Source organism: Littorina saxatilis, linkage group LG9 (genome assembly GCF_037325665.1).
Source record: "Littorina saxatilis isolate snail1 linkage group LG9, US_GU_Lsax_2.0, whole genome shotgun sequence".
Classification (NCBI taxonomy): domain Eukaryota; kingdom Metazoa; phylum Mollusca; class Gastropoda; order Littorinimorpha; family Littorinidae; genus Littorina; species Littorina saxatilis.
Genome location: NC_090253.1, coordinates 41,608,505 through 41,628,932, shown reverse-complemented (window position 1 = coordinate 41,628,932; position 20,428 = coordinate 41,608,505). Strand labels below are relative to the sequence as shown.

Sequence of the window (20,428 nt, the reverse complement as noted above, 5' to 3'; positions counted from 1 at the left end):
CGCGGATTCCGACAAATACCTTGCTGCGCACATGCGCAGACAAGGCTGTTCCGGTCAGCCTTGAAATCACAGTCCTGGTGACTACCACAATTTCGACTTCGAATTTTCGCGCACGAAAAAGGTTCTCTCGACCAGAATTTCCGGAATTTTCGGTAGATTTCCGTAATACCGGAATTACGACCCCAAATCCGTAATAATTCCGGACAATCCGGGAGGGTAAACAGGTCTGATAAACACTTCCAAAATCATCTTGCCAAGTTTCAAATGCCCAAATGAAGATGGATTGTCACCGTTTCTGGCACTACCATTCCATGTTTCATTTCTGTATCCAGCAACAGGCCAGAGGTGCTTCAAGGCGCAAGACTGACAACTAAAAACAAAAAAAAGCTGAACATGGTAAATCAATCAATCAATCAATATGAGGCTTATATCGCGCGTATTCCGTGGGTACAGTTCTAAGCGCAGGGATTTATTTATTTTTTTTATTTTATGCAATTTATATCGCGCACATATTCAAGGCGCAGGGATTTATTTAAAGGAAATACAAGCGACAAAAGTATGAAAATTTTTCCCCCACCTCTTTGTCTAGCATGGCCAGCTCCATCTCAGTGCGAGACATGTCCTCCTCTTCCTTCCTGGCCTCTGCTTCACGCTCGTCCCACGGAATGTTTTCGTCGAACTCTGCTAGCTCCGCCTTCTGTTCCGCCTTCACCTGGATGGCAGCCATCGCGTCGCTTTCATCCTCTGCCTTGCACAGAGCCTGTGGGGGAAGAGTTACAGAAGAAATATTAGCTCAACTGGGTTGTACTTTTATTTCTTATTTGGAATGTTTCAACACAAAAAGTAGGGAAAGACAAATAAACAGAGCCCGAGGGTGACAAGTCAATGATCAACTTTCAAGTTCACTATACTTCTGCATTTTGTTTTTGGTATCAAAAATGATTAACACGGAGCTGGGGGCTTTACATTCAGAAGTATGCACACAAAAAATCAGCCGGTATCACAAATTGACACAGAAAGGTGAAAATCCTCGTGACTTGCAGCAGAATATCTTGCACAAAAATGGTAATGCACACCAGGCACCTAAGAACACTTGTTTTCATCAGGTAAAAAGACAAACATCACGACATCAGTCCGCCCGTCGTTTTTATCATCATCTGAACAGAAACAACACCATCCCTATATCACCACAGGCTCTAGTGTAAAATCATAGATCTGACCCATGATTTCTCCAGTAGTCAACTTACACATGCTAACGGCACCCCTCCAAGTGAGGTCTGTTGTCAACAGATGCACTGGCTGGTTTTACTTGTTTAATCTTGTTAGTACCGTCTTATTTTCTCTCACTGTACCAGCGCTGAAAGTCAACCAATATGTGTACTCACCTTTGGCTAGTGATTCTGAAAATTTACTAGCCAGAGAGCAAATGTTACTAGCCAAACCAACAATTTGTTTCAGCACTTTACTCGCATTTGGCGAGTAGATGAACATTTTTACATGCCAGTTACATGTTTGTACTCGCCACGGCGGGTAAAATACTCGCCACTTTCAGGCATGTGCATGTGTGAATGAAAACCCACACAGGACACCTGCCAACCAAACTTGATCCTACATGATAAAATGAATGCTTGTTCACGTTCAAGACTGACCTGCTCGAAGGCAGCCATGATGTTGGCTTCTTTCTCCTTGCCAGGGGGTTTCTTGCTGGTGGAGGGGGTGGGGGCTGGTGTCTCTTCCTCCGCTGCCGGAGGGCTTGGAGTTTTCTGCCCCTCCTTCTCCCTCGTGCGCTCCTCCTCTCTCAGTCGCTTCTGCTCGGCGAGCGCCTTCAGGCCAGACGGCGCGGCAAACAGGTCTTTGATTGTTTGCTGTCAACACAGAAAAATCCCCGTCAATAAAGTAAGTCTATAATAATAATAAACAAAACTGATCAAGTGCAAACTACAGAATAGTTCTGTGTTCTAATGAATAACCGTACACTATTTCAACATCGAATACATATAAATTCTAACATAATAATAGAACAATAAATCTAGAACATAGTCTTCTTGTAACTGTCATCAGATCAAAAACGACAAACATCATGAGATCAGTCCGCCCGTCGTGTAATCATCATTTGAGAACATACAACACTGTCATCCAATCTACTTCCAAGATGATCACAAAGGCTGTGGGCAAGTAAATAGTCAAATAGGACCCAATACCTCACAGACACCTTTAACGCACTTGGTAACCACGTACATTCATATCTTATCTGTATAATGAAAATTCACATCAGCAGAAAGTTAAGAGCGGTCATTTTCACTCAACACAGGAGATTTAAATGATATGCAGGAATAAACTGCTGTGTAGCATTGCCACTGACCTCTTTAAAGAATGCTGTGGTGAAGTTTCCGCCCTCAATGGCCAGGTCGCCCAGCAGGCGTTTCTGGTTGGCTTTCTTCAGGATGTTCTCTTCCACTGTCATCTGGCTTATCAATCTGAACACACACAGGAAATACTGAGTATTTGTAACAAGTTCACATCACTCACCAAGGTAAACACAGAAATGGTTTCATCAAGAATGCATTTCACAAAATTTGCTAACTCAAGAGTAATTCAGCTCAGAGTCTCACAACTGTTGCTATGTCATCAGATAAAAGAACGACAAACATCATGAGATCAGTCCGCCCGTCGTGTTCATCATCATTTGAATACAGAGCATAATTGAGAGCAGCAGAAGTCTTGTCAATGCTGTTTACACTATTTACAAGCGTCTGCTCCAAGATACCTCCTCAGCCACCCAAGCCAACAGCTGTGCACAGAAAATAACACAGAAACCGTGAGGGAACACTGAACGATGAATGATAACTTTAAAAAAAGTGACAAACTGATGACTCACAAAAAGACCCTGTGACTTACCTGTATATATGGACGTCCCTGGTCTGCCCGATTCGGTGACACCTGTCTTGTGCTTGAGCATCCATGGTGGGGTTCCAGTCGCTGTCGTAGAAGACGACAGTATCGGCTCCAGTCAGGTTGACACCGATGCCACCAGACCGCGTCGACAGGATAAAGCAGAAGATGCGCTTGTCTGCGTTGAAGCGATCCATCAGCGCCTGAACAGAGAACAGGTCTTACTTGAGGAATTGTTCGATTCTTTGCAATATGACAGATCCAAACACTGTACTTCATCTGTTTACTTGGCTTTCTTTACAGGGCTTGTGGGGAAGGATATGTGTGCATTTGTTTACATGTGCATGTGTGTGGAGACTTGATGGTTCTGATATCGAAAAAACGATGTTATTTTATATGTCTTTGCATTCATGGTTGATTTTACTCAGGTCCTGCAGGCCTAGTAAAGAGTAATTCAGCTCAATCTCATAACTGTTGCTATGTCATCAGATAAAAGAACGACAAACATCATGAGATCAGTCCGCCCGTCGTGTTCATCATCATTTGAATATAGAGCATCATCGAGACCAGCAGAAGTCCAAGTCAATGCTCTTTACACTATTTACAAATGTAAATAGGAACAGAACAATATTGTCTCTACTACTACAGGTGAAATAGGCTTCAGAAAGACTTTCTACGCACCTTAATCTCAACCGGCTAAAAAAAATTTTTTACAAGTAAAATTACTGAATTTAACCAATAGGAGTTACCTTACTTACGAGTGCTAGATTGAGAAGCGTCCCTGGTTACCAGATGTAAACAAGGTTGCTAACTCTAATTTCCGTCAGTATACCATTAAGGGAGTAGTCTCCCCTTGTCAGGTAGTACCTCTCCGCGCATGTGCCCATGACCAGATTCCCCAGTTTCAATTCGAAGCTATTAAGTCAATAGCGGGGTTGGTGGGAGTAGGTAACTACATGTACTATCTGTGCGACACCTACCTGTCTCTGTTCAACCTTGGTGGTGCCGTCCAGCCTGAGGTAGCGGTGACCGTGGTAATTGAGGAACGCCTCCAGCACGTCCAGCATCTTGGTCATCTGGGTGAAGATCAGCACGCGGTGAGCACCGGTCTTCAGTTGCCGTAGCAACACGTCCAGCGTCTGTAGCTTGCCTGCAATCATACCATCCACACTTCACAGTTCTGTGCAGTAATTTATGCTCTTGTTCTCTTTTTTTTATTTTTAACTATTTCTGTTATTCATAGGATTTGAATAATCTCATGTTTCTTCAAAACTGTTAATTTATGAGTTCTGCAGGTTTTTTCTCTCACTAAATCGCCTTATTTTCTCAAAGACCACAAGAATGTTCAAGCATCTCTTCCATACACTTTCTTTTTCTGCATGAATTAGCAGTTTGAGAGTTGCAGTAAAATCTAATCTGAAAACCCACTGGAATGTATACATCTATCACCTCTCTGAACAAATTGTCATACACAACTTTCTGATCACCAACACACACACCTGACATCAATCCAGAAAGAGAAAAGGTAGTAAAAGTAAGCAAGAAAGAAGTGGGCTGCCCCATGGTACTGACCACAGTCGTACTGAATGAGGCGCAGCTCAGGGAAATTGATGGACATCTTCATGTGGACCCGGTTGAGCCTGGTGAAGAGCGGCCGCAGCTCCTGACGCATATCTTGCACCAGTCGCTTGTCCTGTACAACCTCAGACGGGTCGGGGTGACCCACCCTCAGCTGAATGCCAGGAGATATCACAGTTGGAACGGTCAGGGCAAACCTGATGAACAAATAATAAACTCATTTATTGAAATGGTCGGAGTAATCCTGACACAGACAACAAAATCCTTTATGAAAACAATGAAAGCAACCCTGGCACAGATATAACGCCATTTACCAGGCATACAAAACATACAAACATGAAAATAGCTTCTAAGGCTGTGAGAGGAAAGAATGTCCAAGATGTACCGAAAACACAAAGACTGACCTGTCCAGCACATCCTTGAGTTCAACGAGCAACTGGTCAGGTGTGCGAATGAGGTTGGACAGGCGAGAGGTTTCGTGCCAGTAGTAGCGCGGCAAGTTCTTGTTGTGGACCGACAGAGCGCACTGACAGTTGGTGTAGCCTGCACACAGCCAGTGGTGTTTGTCGCTCTTCTGCGCCCCCAGGTCAGAGGTGAAGGTCAACGCTTGCACCAGGTCAGGGCCGTACACAGGAGTGAGGGAACAGTGGTGGGAGTTGACGCGAGCCAGTCGCTTCAGCTTTTCCACCCGCCGCACTCGCCTCCTTTCGTGAATGGACTCCTGCACAGAGTGATAATTGACGGTGCAGATAAACCTCAAAACCAAAACCTTCAAATCAAACAGTCATCTGCAAAATTCACCACTGAAAGATAAGCTTTCCAGGGATGGCCAAATCTGGACAAATTAACTTCGCCAGCTGGTAACTTCAAGAAATGTACTAGCCCGCCATCAATTTCACTAGTCCGTTACAGAAGCCTACCACACATTACACATATGAATGTCTGATATACACGAAACAGCAGTGGTGTGATAGAAAACCAGCCTGCCATCAGCGATGAATAGGCTTTTCAACTTGGGGTCTTGTCAGAACTTTCACCGGCCAACCGGTTTTTACTAGCCCGGAGGAAGTTTTACTCGCCCCTGGCGATCGGGCGGACGATGACTACATGCAATTTGGGCCTAACCAAAACTCCCACCCCCTCAATGCAACCACCACCTTGTAATACAAGCCATTCAAGTCAGCACCCCCCACCCCCTTTTATTTTAACAGAAATATGTAATTCCACAGAGACAGCAAGTGAAACTCACCAAGTACATTTCAGACTTCTTCACAGGCGGCACAACCTTGGGCGACACGAGGGACTTGAGAGTGGACACAACACTGCTGATGACCGACGCTGATGGCATAGACATAGCTGTGCTGACAGTCAAACCACTTGACGATGACGACGCGGCCACCATGGGGGACACACGCATCACTGGTTTGCTGCCACTTGACGATGATACTGCAGTGGAAGAGGATACTGTTGATGGGGATGAAGATGCCACAGTGGAGAGGGAGGGCACAGTTTTCAGCTGAGTGACGGCTGTTGTCACTAGGGCCATGCTGGACGTTGCTGCCACTGTGGTTGGTGCTGACGGTCCGTTCACTGAAATCAACCATCAACACTTGGTAAGACACACACTCATACACTTAGCCTCACCTAAACATTCAGAGTTAAAGAAAGAAATCACTGGTGCACCAAGATTGATGCACTCAGCAAGCAAAATAGTGTTCCTTATCAACACTTTTCCCTACCAACACCAACAACCATTTAAATTTTGGTAGGGTCAGTCATGAATTCGATCACCTAATTCATCCTCCCTTTGTCATGCCAAGTTTACTTGTGGCTAAGACGTCTGAGCACAACTAGGCCAACGGAGTCATTTATGCTCCATCCTGAAGACAAAACCTTTGCTCATTGCATCCCTCAAACCATTCTAAGCCAACTATTTCCTTCTACTCTGGCGACTCGTGGAAGCTCAAAAGGTGAAACTATTGCTACTGTGACACACCTGTGCTTGAGGATGTGGTGGTGACGGCGTTAGCAGCAGCCTGTACAGTTAGCACCGAGGACATCTGTGCAGCGGCCATGGAGGCAGGGTTGGAAGTCGCGATCAGTTGCTGCCCCGTTGACGTCTGAACGATCTGGAACAGGCTGGCTGCACATGGAAAAGCGAGGCAATCGTTAACACTTGGAATGAATATGTTGAGAAGCAGATTGGGAAAAGCCGCCAACATAATAACCAAAAAAAGCACTTGTCACTTTTAGCAAATATTTAAAACAGATCATTCTGGTGCACAATAAACTCTTTAAATGAGCCAAGTGCTATGACAAGAAACAACAAGGAAAGTCCTGACATGAAACTAAGACAGTGTTCAAGCCCGAGCAGCGACGTCAAGACTGGCACAACTGACCTGGTAGCTGTGAGAGCTGCCCTGTGGGAATCATGAGCCGCGTTCCTTGCTCCGTCTGCTGGATCTGCACTGTGATGGGCTGAGAGGACAGCACTGACCCGCCACTGGACGTTGCCACTGTTCCAACAACACAAGTTAGGTCAGTTCAAAGCAGCCATCAAGGAACATCTTTATTGTACCATGGGTCATGAGCCGATACACTCTTATCAGGACTATAAAGGCGCTTCGTTGTAACCCCAACTTTTAAGGTTAAAATGAAATAAATCTGGTATATTGGCCGCACGTCAAAGGAAGAATACAGAGTGGAAATAGCTTTGCTCCCCATGCGCGGTGAGATCAAAGGAACTGCAATGTAATAGCCGGTTGGCCTTGTGACCTCAGGTCAACGACACATACTTTACAGCCTTGACTAACTGCCTGCTATAGTTTACAGACACCGACTCTCCAACCATGGGTCAATGTATGAGACCGCACCCTTTGATGTCTGAGAGGATACTTTGCCAGGGTCATAGCAGAAACATGCTTATCACTAAGAGACGGAGTGTTGTGTTTCTTTGTATAGCAATGTGGGTACATGTGCTCTCTTCTTTAGCCATACACAAGGCGATACCGGTCAATAGGGCGCAGGGGTTAAAATTGAGGATAAAAAGGTGCGCCTTATAGTCCCGAAAGTACTGTACTTTTATAACACCGATTGAAGCCTTGGGACCTAAGCATCAACTCAGTACTACCATGCATGCATGTGGGGTTAAACAAAAATTCAGACAAATGAATTTGTGTGACCAAGACATGAATCAGTCATCTCAACAGACAGAGAAGCTGGGATTAAAACTTGGTGATGGATCAACTCACTGATATCAGAGAAGCCCTTGCCCAGGTGGTGTTAACACTCTTGTCTCTGCTCTGTCTTTAGCTGTCCATGTTCTTTCATATCCCTATCGTCTGCTGTCAACACCTCCCCCCCCCCCCCTCCCCCTCCCAAAGCAGATCTAGTTATTGTCTATTCACCAATCTTTTCTCCATCCATTTAGCTAAAACTTGTCTAGGCGAGGGCCCCACTGACCTGTGACTTGCTGAGGTAGAACCTTGGCCTGCAGTGTGGGCTGTGTCGGGGTGACTGACGTCAGGACCGTGGAGGCAGCCGCCGCTGTAATGCTGGCACTGGTGGCGGTCACAAGCGTTCCCCCGGACGACAGCATCAACGCTGGGCCCCCACTGCTGCTGCGAGGTTGGCTGGTCAGCAGTAATGTCTGCCCGCTTGGGGTTCGAACCTGCACAAGTTTCTAAAAATTATAGAAGATGAAGACATGGAAACTGTACAACATGTATTGTGCTTAACTGTCTGAAAAACTTGACTTAAAAGGGAAGTACTCATGAGATGTGCCTCTACTTCATGCTACCTTATCACCTGCTGCTTTACGCTGACATATCCTTTCAACGCTGGCTTATTTCTCACAAAATATTTATGAAAAGCTAAAGCCAAAAATGTTTCAACCCAGACCTTGACACACAAAGACCTGTAACCTCGGACAGATGAATGTATGTAACCAAGACATGAATCAGTCATCTCAACAGACAGAGAAACTGGGATTAAAACTTGGTGTTGCTCTCACCTCCTTTGATTATGGATCAACTCACTGATATCAGAGAAGCCCTTGCCCAGGTGGTGTTAACACTCTTGTCTCTGCTCTGTCTTTTGCTGTCCATGTTCTTTCATATCCCTATTGTCTGCTGCTCACACCCCCTCCCTCACCCCCAATGCGTATCTACCTATTGTCGAGTGATTTGCGTCTGTTTATGCAAAACTATCTCTTTATGCTCAGTGGTCTGGGCAAGATGAGCACGGCACACAAAAAACGCAAAATGTACTCCAATTTTGCAAAGATCACCTCCCCTAAATACAAAATTGTTAACAATCAGAAAGAAGGCTTAAGCATTTACTGTCATTCACAGTAAAAGTGATACAAACGTTTTCCCCGACTCACCTGAGTGAATGTAGGGATGGCAGGGGAGACAGTGGCAGCAGGGAGAGGGGTGGAGGTGGCGGTGAGCAGAGAGGGCTGAGCGACAACCCCAGTCTTGACAATGGCAGGTGACACAGTCCTGGGTGCCTGGGCCGCCTTCAGCAACTCCACAGGGGAACCAGCGCGTACTGGAGACAAGGGGGACGCACGCCCAGGGGTCTGCAATGGTACACAAACATTTCCATTTTTGTGCTGCGCTTTATTTCTAAATGTGTGTGTGTGAAAACATCTCTCGCATCAAACACAGTTCCCTTGCTTCCAGACCATAACGCAACTGCAACTGAACCAAGCACCTCTTATTCCTTCTGCATACCTAACTTTGTAAATCAAGAACAGTACTTCATTATTCCTTCTGCATACCTAACTTTGTCACACATGTAGAAGAACAGTACTTAATTCATGAACTGCTGAACTGTAAGGCCACAATCATGGGGCTCTAGACTAGTCAAAACTCAAATGCTGTATCATGCTATCATTTAATTGCCACCAAAAATACAACAAAGAAGTGGTGTGCAGAAGTTATTTATCCTAACTAAATTAAACGCTACCTCATAATGCAATCATAAAGAAAATTACAATTTCCATACTGTACACATTCTCTGTAAAGTCATTTACTCTCAAGTTGTATCAAAACTCAGAAAGTAGCACATGGTGCAGGTTTTACGTGACCAACCTGTGCGAGAGCTGGGGAGACGCTGCGGAAGACAACAGGTTTGAGCTGACCGGGGGGCAGTCTCGGGGGAGGCTCAGGCAGGGTGTCCACCTCCTCTATCAGCCTGTTGGGCGTCTTGAGCTGCTTGACGCGGTGAGCAACAAACGCCGGCAGGTCTCGCTCCATCTCCGCCAGGTTGGGAAACAGCATCCTCATGTCCACCTCCTGCACACACAGTCAATAAATTGTCATGTAGGACTACTGTTATACAGCCACACACAAATTTAGAAGTAAAATCATGCATCACTCATTCTGAAGTTCTACTTGCACTTCCTGTCTGATCCAGACCTCCCTATCACAGAAAAGGAAGCGAGTCTAGTGGGTGGGTGGGTGTGTGTGTGTGTGTGTGTGTGTGTGTGTGTGTGTGTGTGTGTGTGTGTGTGTGCGTGTGTGCGCGTGTGTGTGAGAGAGAGAGAGAGAGAGAGAGAGAGAGAGAGAGAGAGAGAGAGAGAGAGAGAGAGAGAGAGAGAGAGAGAGAGAGAGAGAGAGAGAGAGAGAGAGAGAGATCAAAGAACTGCCAAATTCGTCACCAGCCAAGTACTTATGAGCAGCACCACTGCTACTTCATGCTACCAATCAGCAGTACAATAGCACTACATTTGTTCTACCCTGTAGATTCTCCAGGTTCAATGTGCTTATAAGAGACAGATGCACACACAAAGACTTGTAACCTCGGCCTGATGAATGTTTGTGACCAAGACATGAATCAGTCATCTCAACAGACGAGAAGCTGGGATTAAAACTTGGTGTTGCTTTCACCTCCTTTGATTATGGATCAACTCACGGACATCAGAGAAGCCCTTGCCCAGGTGGTGTTTTACCGGCAGCAAAAGCCAAAGCTCAACTGTTACACTTTTACTGGCAGCAAAAGCCAAAACCTCAATGTTGCACTTTTACCGGCAGCAAAAGCCAAAGCTTAACTGTTACACTTTTACTGGCAGCCGAAGGCAAAGCTCAACTCAACTGTTACTTTTACTGGTAGCCGAAGCCAGTCTCACAAAACTTCCCAACCGTCCTGGTCTTTGGACCTTCTAAAGTTCAGGAAGTTCTTAAGTTTCTCTTGGACCCCTAAAATACAAATTGGGGGTCCCCGGACCTTCTATCTAGAGTGTCGGTGGGGAGGCCTGACTACACTGCATCACCACAACCATATCGCATGGCATGGTCTCATTCTTGAGATAACATCTGCAGAACACTTAAGTTCAACCTGATGAATGTTTGTGACCAAGACATGAATCAATCATCTCAACAGACAGAGAAGCTGGGATTAAAACTTGGTGTTGGTTTCACCTCCTTTGATTATGGATCAACTCACGGAAAACAGAGAAGCCCTTGCCCAGGTGGTGTTTTACTGGCAGCAAAAGCAAAAGCTTAACTGTTACACTTTTACTGGCAGCAAAAGCTGAAGCTCAACTGTTACTTTTACTGGCAGCAAAAGCCGAAGCTCAACTGTTACTTTTACTGGTAGCCGAAGCCAAACAAAGTCTCACAAAAATTCCAAACCATCCTAGTCTCTGGACCCTCGAAAGTGCAGGAAGTTTTTAAGTTTCTCTTGGACCCCTAAAATACAAATTGGGGGTCCCCAGACGTATCTAGAGTGTCGGTGGGGAGGCCTGACTACACTGCATCACCACAACCATATCGCATGGCATGGTCTCATTCTTGAGATAACATCTGCAGAACACTTAAAGCCGCAGTTTTGAAAGAATGTCTGCTATGTGCTACAGCGACTCGTTCCTCCAAGTCTGTTATCAATAGTTATCAACACCCAGCTTCCCTATGCCCACAGGCTAATTTACAGGCCGTCTCCAATTTCACAGGAAGACACGGAAAGTGAACGAAACAGTGACTTCCCCTTTTTTCTCGGTCCAGTAATCAGAGATACCACCATACTACTGCTTATCTAAACAGTTCCAGACACTTGTTGGATAGAGGGTGTGAGTGTCAGTTGCGCGTCTGGAGGTCATTAATCAAATCTTCGTACTCGCAGAAAAATTCCTTCGCCTTTAAGTTCAACCTGATGAATGTTTGTGACCAAGGCATGAATCAGTCATCTCAACAGACAGAGAAGCTGGGATTAAAACTTGGTGTTGGTTTCACCTCCTTTGATTATGGATCAACTCACGGAAAACAGAAGCCCTTGCCCAGGTGGTGTTTTACTGGCAGCAAAAGCCAAAGCTTAACTGTTACACTTTTACTGGCAGCAAAAGCTGAAGCTCAACTGTTACTTTTACTGGCAGCAAAAGCCAAAGCTCAACTGTTACTTTTACTGGCAGCAAAAGCCAAAGCTCAACTGTTACTTTTACTGGCAGCAAAAGCCAAAGCTCAACTGTTACTTTTACTGGCAGCAAAAGCCAAAACTCAACCGTTACTTTTACTGGTAGCCGAAGCCAAACAAAGTCTCACAAAACTTCCAAACCATCCTGGTCTCTGGACCCTCTAAAGTGCAGGAAGTTTTTAAGTTTCTCTTGGACCCCTAAAATACAAATTGGGGGTCCCCGGACCTTCTATCTAGAGTGTCGGTGGGGAGGCCTGACTACACTGCATCACCACAACCATATCGCATGGCATGGTCTCATTCTTGAGATAACATCTGCAGAACACTTAAGTTCAATCTGATGAATGTTTGTGACCAAGACATGAATCAGTCATCTCAACAGACAGAGAAGCTGGGATTAAAACTTGGTGTTGCTCTCACCTCCATTGATTATGGATCAACTCACGGACATCAGAGAAGCCCTTGCCCAGGTGGTGTTTACACTCTTGTCTTTGCTGTCTTTTTGCTACTCATGCACCTGCATATTCCCCTCCCCTCTCTCTCTGAGTTTGTCATTCTGCCTGTGTCTCTTGTTACAACACATATATATTCCATCCATGCTTTTGTGAGGTTGATGCACGTGTGGTAGATTTGAATTCCCTCACCCATGCATACCTTTGCCTGCTTGTCCCTGTGTGTGTCTGTGTGTACATGTACATATCTTCTTTGTTCATGGGCTGAAACTCCCACGTTCACTCTTTTTCGCACGAGTGGGTTCTTACGTGTATGACAGTTTTTACCCCGCCATTCAGGCAGCCATACGCCGTTTTCAGGGGAAGCACATATCTGTTTTGAGCCGTTTCAACCATGGACCGTGGCATGCACAACTACGCCTGCATGTCCCTAGGTACCGTATATAACATTAAGCTGCTTTCAAACAAGGCAGTGTCCAACTCACCTCCAGTGGGTCTTTGTGCAAGGCCTTGGTGGCGAGGGAGGCAGTGTTGTAGACCAGACCACCCAAGCTGAAGGGGGACACCACGGGGCGGGGGTCGAACAGGTTGGGGTGGTTGCACACTTTTCGCAGCTGCATCAGGATGTTGATGACGCTCATGTAGTGACCCGACGCCAGCGTCTCCCTTGTCCTGGTCAACACACAGCCTCATGAGTTATGGTTGCTGACAGTCATTTCTATACTTCAGTTCTTCATTACTGTCATTAGGAACCAGCAAGAACAAAATAAATATGTTGTAACCCACATTACAAGTTACCCACATTACAAGTTACCCACATTACCAACAGTTGTACAACAAATGTGCAGAACACACAGAAATGGTACTAACGCACAACCAAAGTTACTTCAGACTGAAGAATGTTTGTGACCAAGACATGAATCAGTCATCTCAACAGACAGAGAAGCTGGGATTAAAACTTGGTGTTGCTCTCACCTCCATTGATTATGGATCAACTCACTGACAGAGAAGCCCTTGCCCAGGTGGTGTTAACACTAAAGTCTGCTCTGTCTTTTGCTATTCATGCGCTTTCATACCTCGATCCCATCCCTCACCTTTATTTCAATGACCAGCTAGAAAAAAAGTTCTGTTGTAACCCACATAACAGACGGTTGTACAAGTCACGCATCCAAGGGGTCTACTAAACACCTAGCGCAAGAAGAGCAGATTTATTAGTAAGCAAGCATATCCTTATCACCACGTTTAGCAAATTTAACAATTCAACAAAATTCTTTGGGCCCCTGAAGACACCCATGCATATTTCTGTGCCACACACACACACACCAAAAAACTCTTTACTTTGCCTGTGCCATGAAGTCATCATAGAGGAAGCGCTGTCGCTTGGACAGTTTACACATCACGACGTGTTCAAACTTCTTGGGCATCTGTTTCTCCACCTCGTTCTTCAGACGTCTCAGCAGGAATGGACGCAAGACCTGCAACAAGCACCAACCATTATAATCATCACAAAACGCAAGATGGAACCATGACACAAATTTGTTTACTACATTTCTTCAGTGTTCATAATAACCAGCTTTAAACTGTGAAGATAGCCAAAAGAACATCATCAACCGGTCAGCCCTACCGACTTTAGACTGTGTACAACAGCTGCTCCGAGAGGAAATAACGTTGTTTGACTGGTGGCTGTGAAAGTTTTCTTCGAGAAGCTGTTCTTCATGATTTTTTGATACAGGTTCACAAAACACCCAGCACAAAAAAACAGACTTACACTACCACCACCTGAAGTGTGTGGTATGTAACCTGACTATCAAAGTGTTATGATCTCTAGCTAGATGCAGGGCATGTGTCAGGAGCTGCTGTCCAGTGACTATAGCAGACCTGTTTACCCGCATTTTACCTTGACAGAAGATCACTCAGTAAAAAACAGAAGAATCCAGCACAGATGCAGAAGAAAATTTGACGTTGTACATCATTTTTGCCTCCATGGCAGATTTTGAAGTCCGAACCGCAGTGAGTGCAGAAGGCGTACTTCTCCCCTTGATTTGAGGGCACAATACACGGAAATAGCTTGTGGTACTCTGGCCGATATTTGTGCAAATACAGCTTCTTTTTCGTGATAGTTTCGGTTTTTTTCTTGAGGAGACTCTTTATCCGTTTCGGTTTCATGCTCGCGAGCACTGCTGCCACGTTTTCTTGCAGACATTTTCCGTGGCCATGTGATGTTCCTTTCCCGTTCTTCAGTGCAAAAGAGTGCCCGGTAGTTGTCTCCCCTGTCGCTCCTAAACCAGTATGGGAATGATGCATACTGGTTTAGACCGTTTGGAATGCAGAAGATTATCTATGTTTCCAGCGGAAGAAATGTTTCGGAGACGGAAGGACGGAAGAAAGCTTTGAAATTCGGAAGAAGGTAAACAGGTCTGCTATAGTGTCACCAGATGATCGTGTCCGAAGTCAATGTTTGAGGCTTGCAGTCTGCTACATGGCACATCCGGCCAGTGCAACACAGCTCACCTCAAAACACAACTCAAAGCACACATCTCATGCAACTGGTAGCCAAAGCCAAAGCTCAACTGTCACACTTTTACTGGTAGCCAAAGCTCAACTGTCACACTTTTACTGGTAGCCAAAGCTCAACTGTCACACTTTTACTGGTAGCCAAAGTTCAACTGTCACACTTTTACTGGTAGCCAAAGCTCAACTGTTACCCTTTCACTGGTAGCTGAGCCAAATCTCTGTTACACTCTTACTGGTAGCCGACGCCAAAAAAAGTCTCACAAAACTCTTGGGACCCTCTAAAGTTCAAGTGAGGGGGTCAAACAAAGTCTCATAAAACTCTTAGGACCCTCTAAAGTTCAGGTGAGGGGGGTCCTTGGGCCCCCTAAAAATAAAAATTAGGGGTCCCCGAACCCGCTATCTAGAGTGTCGGCAGGGAACCCGCTATCTAGAGTGTCGGCAGGGAGCTCTGACTGCTCTAGAGTGTCGGCAGGGAGCGCTTAGAACTGTACCCACGGAATACGCACGATATAAGCCTCATATTGATTAAGCCTCATATTGATTGATTGACTACACTGCATCACCAACATATTGCATGGTATCATCTCATTCTTGACATAACATCTGCAGAACACTTCTTGAAGCAAGGATGCTTTATTACTAAGCATTCTTCATCAGCTGGCAGCCAAAGCAGCAACATACTCCAATATACTCCAAAGCATATCCATTCTCATGGCTATTAATAGAGTAATAAGCTTGATAATGAGGATTTACAAGGCAAACTCATTCACAGTGCTTTTTTTTTGTAGATCACTGCAAAACCACTCCACACCATGCATAATGTCTTTTGCTCAAGTATAAAATGTGCAGAACAAACAGAAATGGTACAAACGCACAACTTTAAGTTACTTGAGACTGAAGAATGTTTGTGACCAAGACATGAATCAGTCATCTCAACAGACAGAGAAGCTGGGATTAAAACTTGGTGTTGCTCTCACCTCCTTTGATTATGGATCAACTCACGGACATCAGAGAAGCCCTTGCCCAGGTGGTGTTTACACTCTAATTTTGCTATGCATGCGCTTTCATACCTCGATCCCATCCCATCGCCAACCCTCACCTATATTTCAAATAACACAAAAGTATGCACTTAATAACGTAGATTTAAGTAAGAAAACACTACGGGGAACCAGACTCCCGACATCTTGTGCAGTGGAACCCCCTTTTAAGGACACCCCCCCACCTCTCTAAAACCTTACTTTTTCAGACTTTTTGTTCATAACCTCTGTAAATGCACCTCCATTTTAGGATTCCCTCCTTTCTAAGACCTGATTTTAGAAGGTTTTTAAAGGGGGGGTTCCACTGTATAACAAGAAACACTGAACGAGCAGAAGACTTCCATCCTCACTTTTGTAATCGGTGCTCTGCTTCACTGGATTCCCTCCCAGACTCGCTTGCCAATAATAATCAGCATCACTAAGTCGCACCCACCTTGTGCAGTCGCTTGATGAGACTCTCGTTGTACTCCTGGCTGCCCTCGATCATGCCGGTCAGGGGGTTGGCAAACCACTCCTTGAAGTCTCGGTGCGACTGAAAGACGTTGGGCATGAGGAAGTGCATGAGGGACCACAACTCCATCAGACTGTTCTGCAGTGGTGTCCCCGTCAGCAGCAGGCGGCGCTGGCTGGAGAAGTTGAGCAACATCTGCCACCGCTGGGACTTGAAGTTCTTGATGTTCTGAGCCTGTGGGGAAGGAACAATGCACACATTCTTAACTCAGTTTAACCCATCTATGACTGAATTGTCCGTATGGTTAATTGTTTTATGTAGGTTGTACATTTAATTGTTCTATTCTGTATATGTTCTGTTGTAAAGAGCCTAGAGCCATAGGTTAGGCACTTAAAAATGGAAAATTTCCTAAATAAATTTTCATTTAATTAATATACTTACCCGAATCACATTAGCATTGAGTCACCTGAGATGCTTATCACTGAAAAACGCTTACCCGGCTAAAGAATTTAAAGGGAAGCAACCCCATCACCAAAACGAAAGTGAAAGTAGCTTTGGTAATGGGCCAGCACACCGGGAGTTACCTCCCATACGGGTGTATGCCACGTCACTTCCTCTAGGAACACGTGCCTATTCTCATACGGCTTTAAAAAATCTTAAAACCATAAGCGGGGCAGGTGGGAGGGAATACAGTATGTGATTCGGGTAAGTATATTAATTAAATGAAAATTTATTTAGGAAATTTTCCATTAAATATCATATTCTTACTCCGAATCACATTAGCAGATAACATCAACAAGGCGGTGGGCTAGAAATGAATCAAAACTCACCATCAAGTTCTGGACAGGAACTGGCCTGCTGCTATGAGCGCTGGAAGGCCTCTGGAGCCATCCTGTCGAAGAGCTGTGACGTCCCGAAGATAAAAGTTTATAAAAACATCTTCGGAACGCCAATACGCAGTTGTCAGCACCTCCTCTAGACGTCTGGAGCGCAGAACTGCCAGAGAGGATGCCCACGCCCTCGTTTCATGGGCTCGGGCCGAGTCAAGTGGCAAGGAGGGCATAACCCCCCCCCTCTTTGTGCGACTCCACTCATAAGCCTGCTTGATGAGCGAGGACACCCACCGGGCCAACGTTACCTTCGACAAATCTTTCTCGCGCCTAGTAAGGAGAGAGATAAACAACAACTTCTGAGAACTAGACCGAATCGGCTGAGTCCGGGCTAAGTACAGACGAAGTGCCCTCACAGGGCAATTGACCGAATCGGGGTCATCCGGGGCCAACGCGCTGGTCAGAGCCTTAACTCTAACCAGCGGAGAGGCCTGCCCCGGAGACTGATTCTTGGCCAGGAAATCAGGCCGGAAACGCAAAGATGCGGAACCGTCCGGCTCAAAGGAGATATCTCCAGGCTGACCCGACAGGGCGTGGACCTCGCTACCCCGTCGGGCCGTAGCCAACAAAAGGAGAAACAGCGCTTTGCGAGTGACATTGAACAGACTGGCCTCGCTTAAAGGCTCAAAATCCGCAGAACGAAGGAATTCCAGGATTAAAAACAAGTCCCACTTGGGAGCGGGCAAACGAGCTTTAGCTTCCTTAAGAGCAGCCCCTTTAATGACTGCAGCTATAACGCCCCCGACTCGAACAGAACGACCAATCTGCTTAAGAGTCGCCGAGATAGCGGAGCGCCGGACCCTCAACGAGGAGACTGAGGCGCCCTGCGAAGACATGAAAGAGAGGTGGTTAGCGACCTGAATAGAGCGCGGAGCCACCGAACTCACCCCTCTAGCTGAACACCAGGCAGTCCATGCCTTCCAGTGGGAAGCATAAACTGAAGAGGTGGACGCTCTATGCGAGCGAGCCACCAAGTCCAGAGTCAAAGACGACGCCCCAGAGCGCTTCAGCGAGTCCCGAACAACTTCCACACGTGAAGCTTCAGAAGACTGGGCTCCTCGTGTGGAATGCCTGTTCGGGGCTGCACTAGTTCCCCTCGCACGAGTGCGAGAGGAATGGGGGGCCCTTGGGCGAGCCGAAGAAGATCTGGAAACCAGACCTGCGACGGCCACAGAGGAGCGACCAGAAGAAGAAGGGCCGGCTCCTCCATCTCCGCTTTCCGGATTACTCGGCTGAGTAACGGAAAGGGAGGAAAGGCGTACGCCTCCAGACCCGTCCAGGGAAAGTCCAGAGCGTTCACTCGCCATGCCTGAGGGTCCGGGAATGGCGAGACGAACACCGGAAGCCTCTTTGAGTACCTTGTGGCAAAAAGGTCCACCAGAGGCTTTTGGACCTGGGCCCAAAGGCGAAGCAGTGCCCCGTGAGTGATCGTCCACTCCGACTGAAGCACTGTACCGGAACGACTGAGCGCATCCGCCAAAGTGTTCAGCCTCCCTGGAAGGTACCTGGCCGAGATCGTGATATGATGCTGAAAGCACCACACCAGGATCTCGCAAGCCCTCTCCGAGAGAGACGGGGACCGCGAGCCTCCCTGCTTGTTGATGTACGCCGCCACTGTCATGTTGTCTGTAAACAGACGAACATGTTTGGCGTACAGGGAGGGCAGAAACTTGGCCAGAGCTAGAGCAACTGCCTCTAGCTCCAGCAAGTTGATGTGCCACAAGGACTGCTCCGTCGTCCACAGACCGGAAGTAGTCTGAAGATCTGTATGTGCCCCCCAACCCTCCCTGGACGCATCTGTAAAGAGGACCAGGTCGGGGAGGGGCACGACGATCGGAACACCTCTGCAGACCCACTCCGTGTCCAACCACGGAAGGGTCGCAGACTGGAACCATCCCTGCAAAGGGATGAGGGCGTCCCAGTCCACCAGAGGAGAGTCCACAAACGGCTTCAGCGCGAACTGAAGCGGACGTTTGTGGACCCGGCCCAGTGAAACCAGAAGAGCCATAGACTCCATCTGCCCCAAGATGGAGGCGAGCGAGCGGATGGAAGCCATCAGGAGAGGTAAAGTGGAGCGAATCTGAGCTTGGAGCTTGTCCACCCTTCTCTGAGAAGGCTGGACAGTCCAAGAGACCGTGTCGAAAGACATCCCCAGATAAGTGAATGTCTGTGACGGGGTCAGCTCCGACTTTACCCGGTTGATCGAGAACCCCAACGAGTTGGATTCTCGAAGAACCGTCAGGGTATCCTGCGAACAGCCGCTCTGGGACTGGTTCATGATGAGCCAGTCGTCCAGATAAGCCCGCAGACGGATACCCTGGGACCTCACCAGTGCACAGACCTGTCTCACCACCATGGTGAAAATCCATGGTGCGAGAGACAGCCCGAAAGGGAGTGCGCGAAACTGGTAGATCTGATCTCCCCACCGGAAACGAAGCCATTTCCGGTCGGCCGGATGCATAAGAATGTGAAAGTATGCGTCCGTGAGATCGATCGAGGTCACCCAGTCTCCTGGGCGGAGAGAGTCTCGGACAGAGGCTGGCGTCTCCATCTTGAATTTTATCTCCCTCAAGAAAGTATTGAGGAGAGATAAATCCAACACGGGACGCCATCCTCCTGATGCTTTGGGAACAGCGAACAGACGCCCGTAAAATCCCAGGGAGCTGTGGACCCGAACTCTCTCCACCGCGCCCTTCTGCTCCAGGGAGGCAATTTCCGACTGCAAGACGGAACGTGCTTCCTGCGAGAAGGGGGGCTTGAACCGCGGAGGCACTCGGGTAAGAGGCGCCTTTTCCTCCCGCCAGAGTAGACGGAAGCCCGATCTCACCACTCCCACAATCCATTGGCTGTCTACTACCGACATCCAACGAGAAAGTGCCCGGGAGGGGCCTCCCGCCATCACCAAGGTGGAGGGCGGGAGGGAGGTGAGATCGGGAGCGCTTCATTGGGGGTGTGGCTTACTTCCAGAGCCGCCACGCCCCCTCCCCGATGCCGTCCTCTTCTTCCCACCACGAGCGGCCGGCAGAGCCTGCCGCTTCTGAGCTGGCTTGGGGTTAGACGATGTCTGAGCCTGCTTCTGTTTAGAAGGCTGAGACTGTTTCACCCCCTTCAGAGTGTAGTCAAGGAACTGACTGTCCTTGTTTGACTGAATCTCCTTCTGTCTGGCATCCAGTGCCAGCGGACAGAAGAGAGACTCCTCTG

At 47.1% G+C, this 20,428-nt stretch overlaps 1 protein-coding gene across 7 annotated transcripts in view; it reads right to left on the bottom strand.

Annotated features, from left to right (window-relative positions):
- LOC138976110 (helicase domino-like) overlaps nt 1–20,428 on the bottom strand; it is a 122,982-nt gene that overhangs the window by 37,131 nt on the left and 65,423 nt on the right. For all 7 annotated transcript variants that reach the window (XM_070348930.1, XM_070348933.1, XM_070348932.1 and 4 more), the window contains 16 exons: nt 16,320–16,571; nt 13,674–13,810; nt 12,821–13,007; nt 9,567–9,770; nt 8,855–9,052; nt 7,933–8,140; nt 6,870–6,986; nt 6,467–6,613; nt 5,720–6,060; nt 4,875–5,191; nt 4,465–4,667; nt 3,873–4,042; nt 2,899–3,095; nt 2,363–2,477; nt 1,650–1,865; nt 578–760 (listed from right to left, as the gene is read on the bottom strand). In XM_070348930.1, coding sequence (XP_070205031.1) covers nt 578–760; nt 1,650–1,865; nt 2,363–2,477; nt 2,899–3,095; nt 3,873–4,042; nt 4,465–4,667; nt 4,875–5,191; nt 5,720–6,060; nt 6,467–6,613; nt 6,870–6,986; nt 7,933–8,140; nt 8,855–9,052; nt 9,567–9,770; nt 12,821–13,007; nt 13,674–13,810; nt 16,320–16,571 — 3,192 coding nt within the window. The remainder of the gene's footprint in view (nt 1–577; nt 761–1,649; nt 1,866–2,362; nt 2,478–2,898; nt 3,096–3,872; nt 4,043–4,464; nt 4,668–4,874; nt 5,192–5,719; nt 6,061–6,466; nt 6,614–6,869; nt 6,987–7,932; nt 8,141–8,854; nt 9,053–9,566; nt 9,771–12,820; nt 13,008–13,673; nt 13,811–16,319; nt 16,572–20,428) is intronic.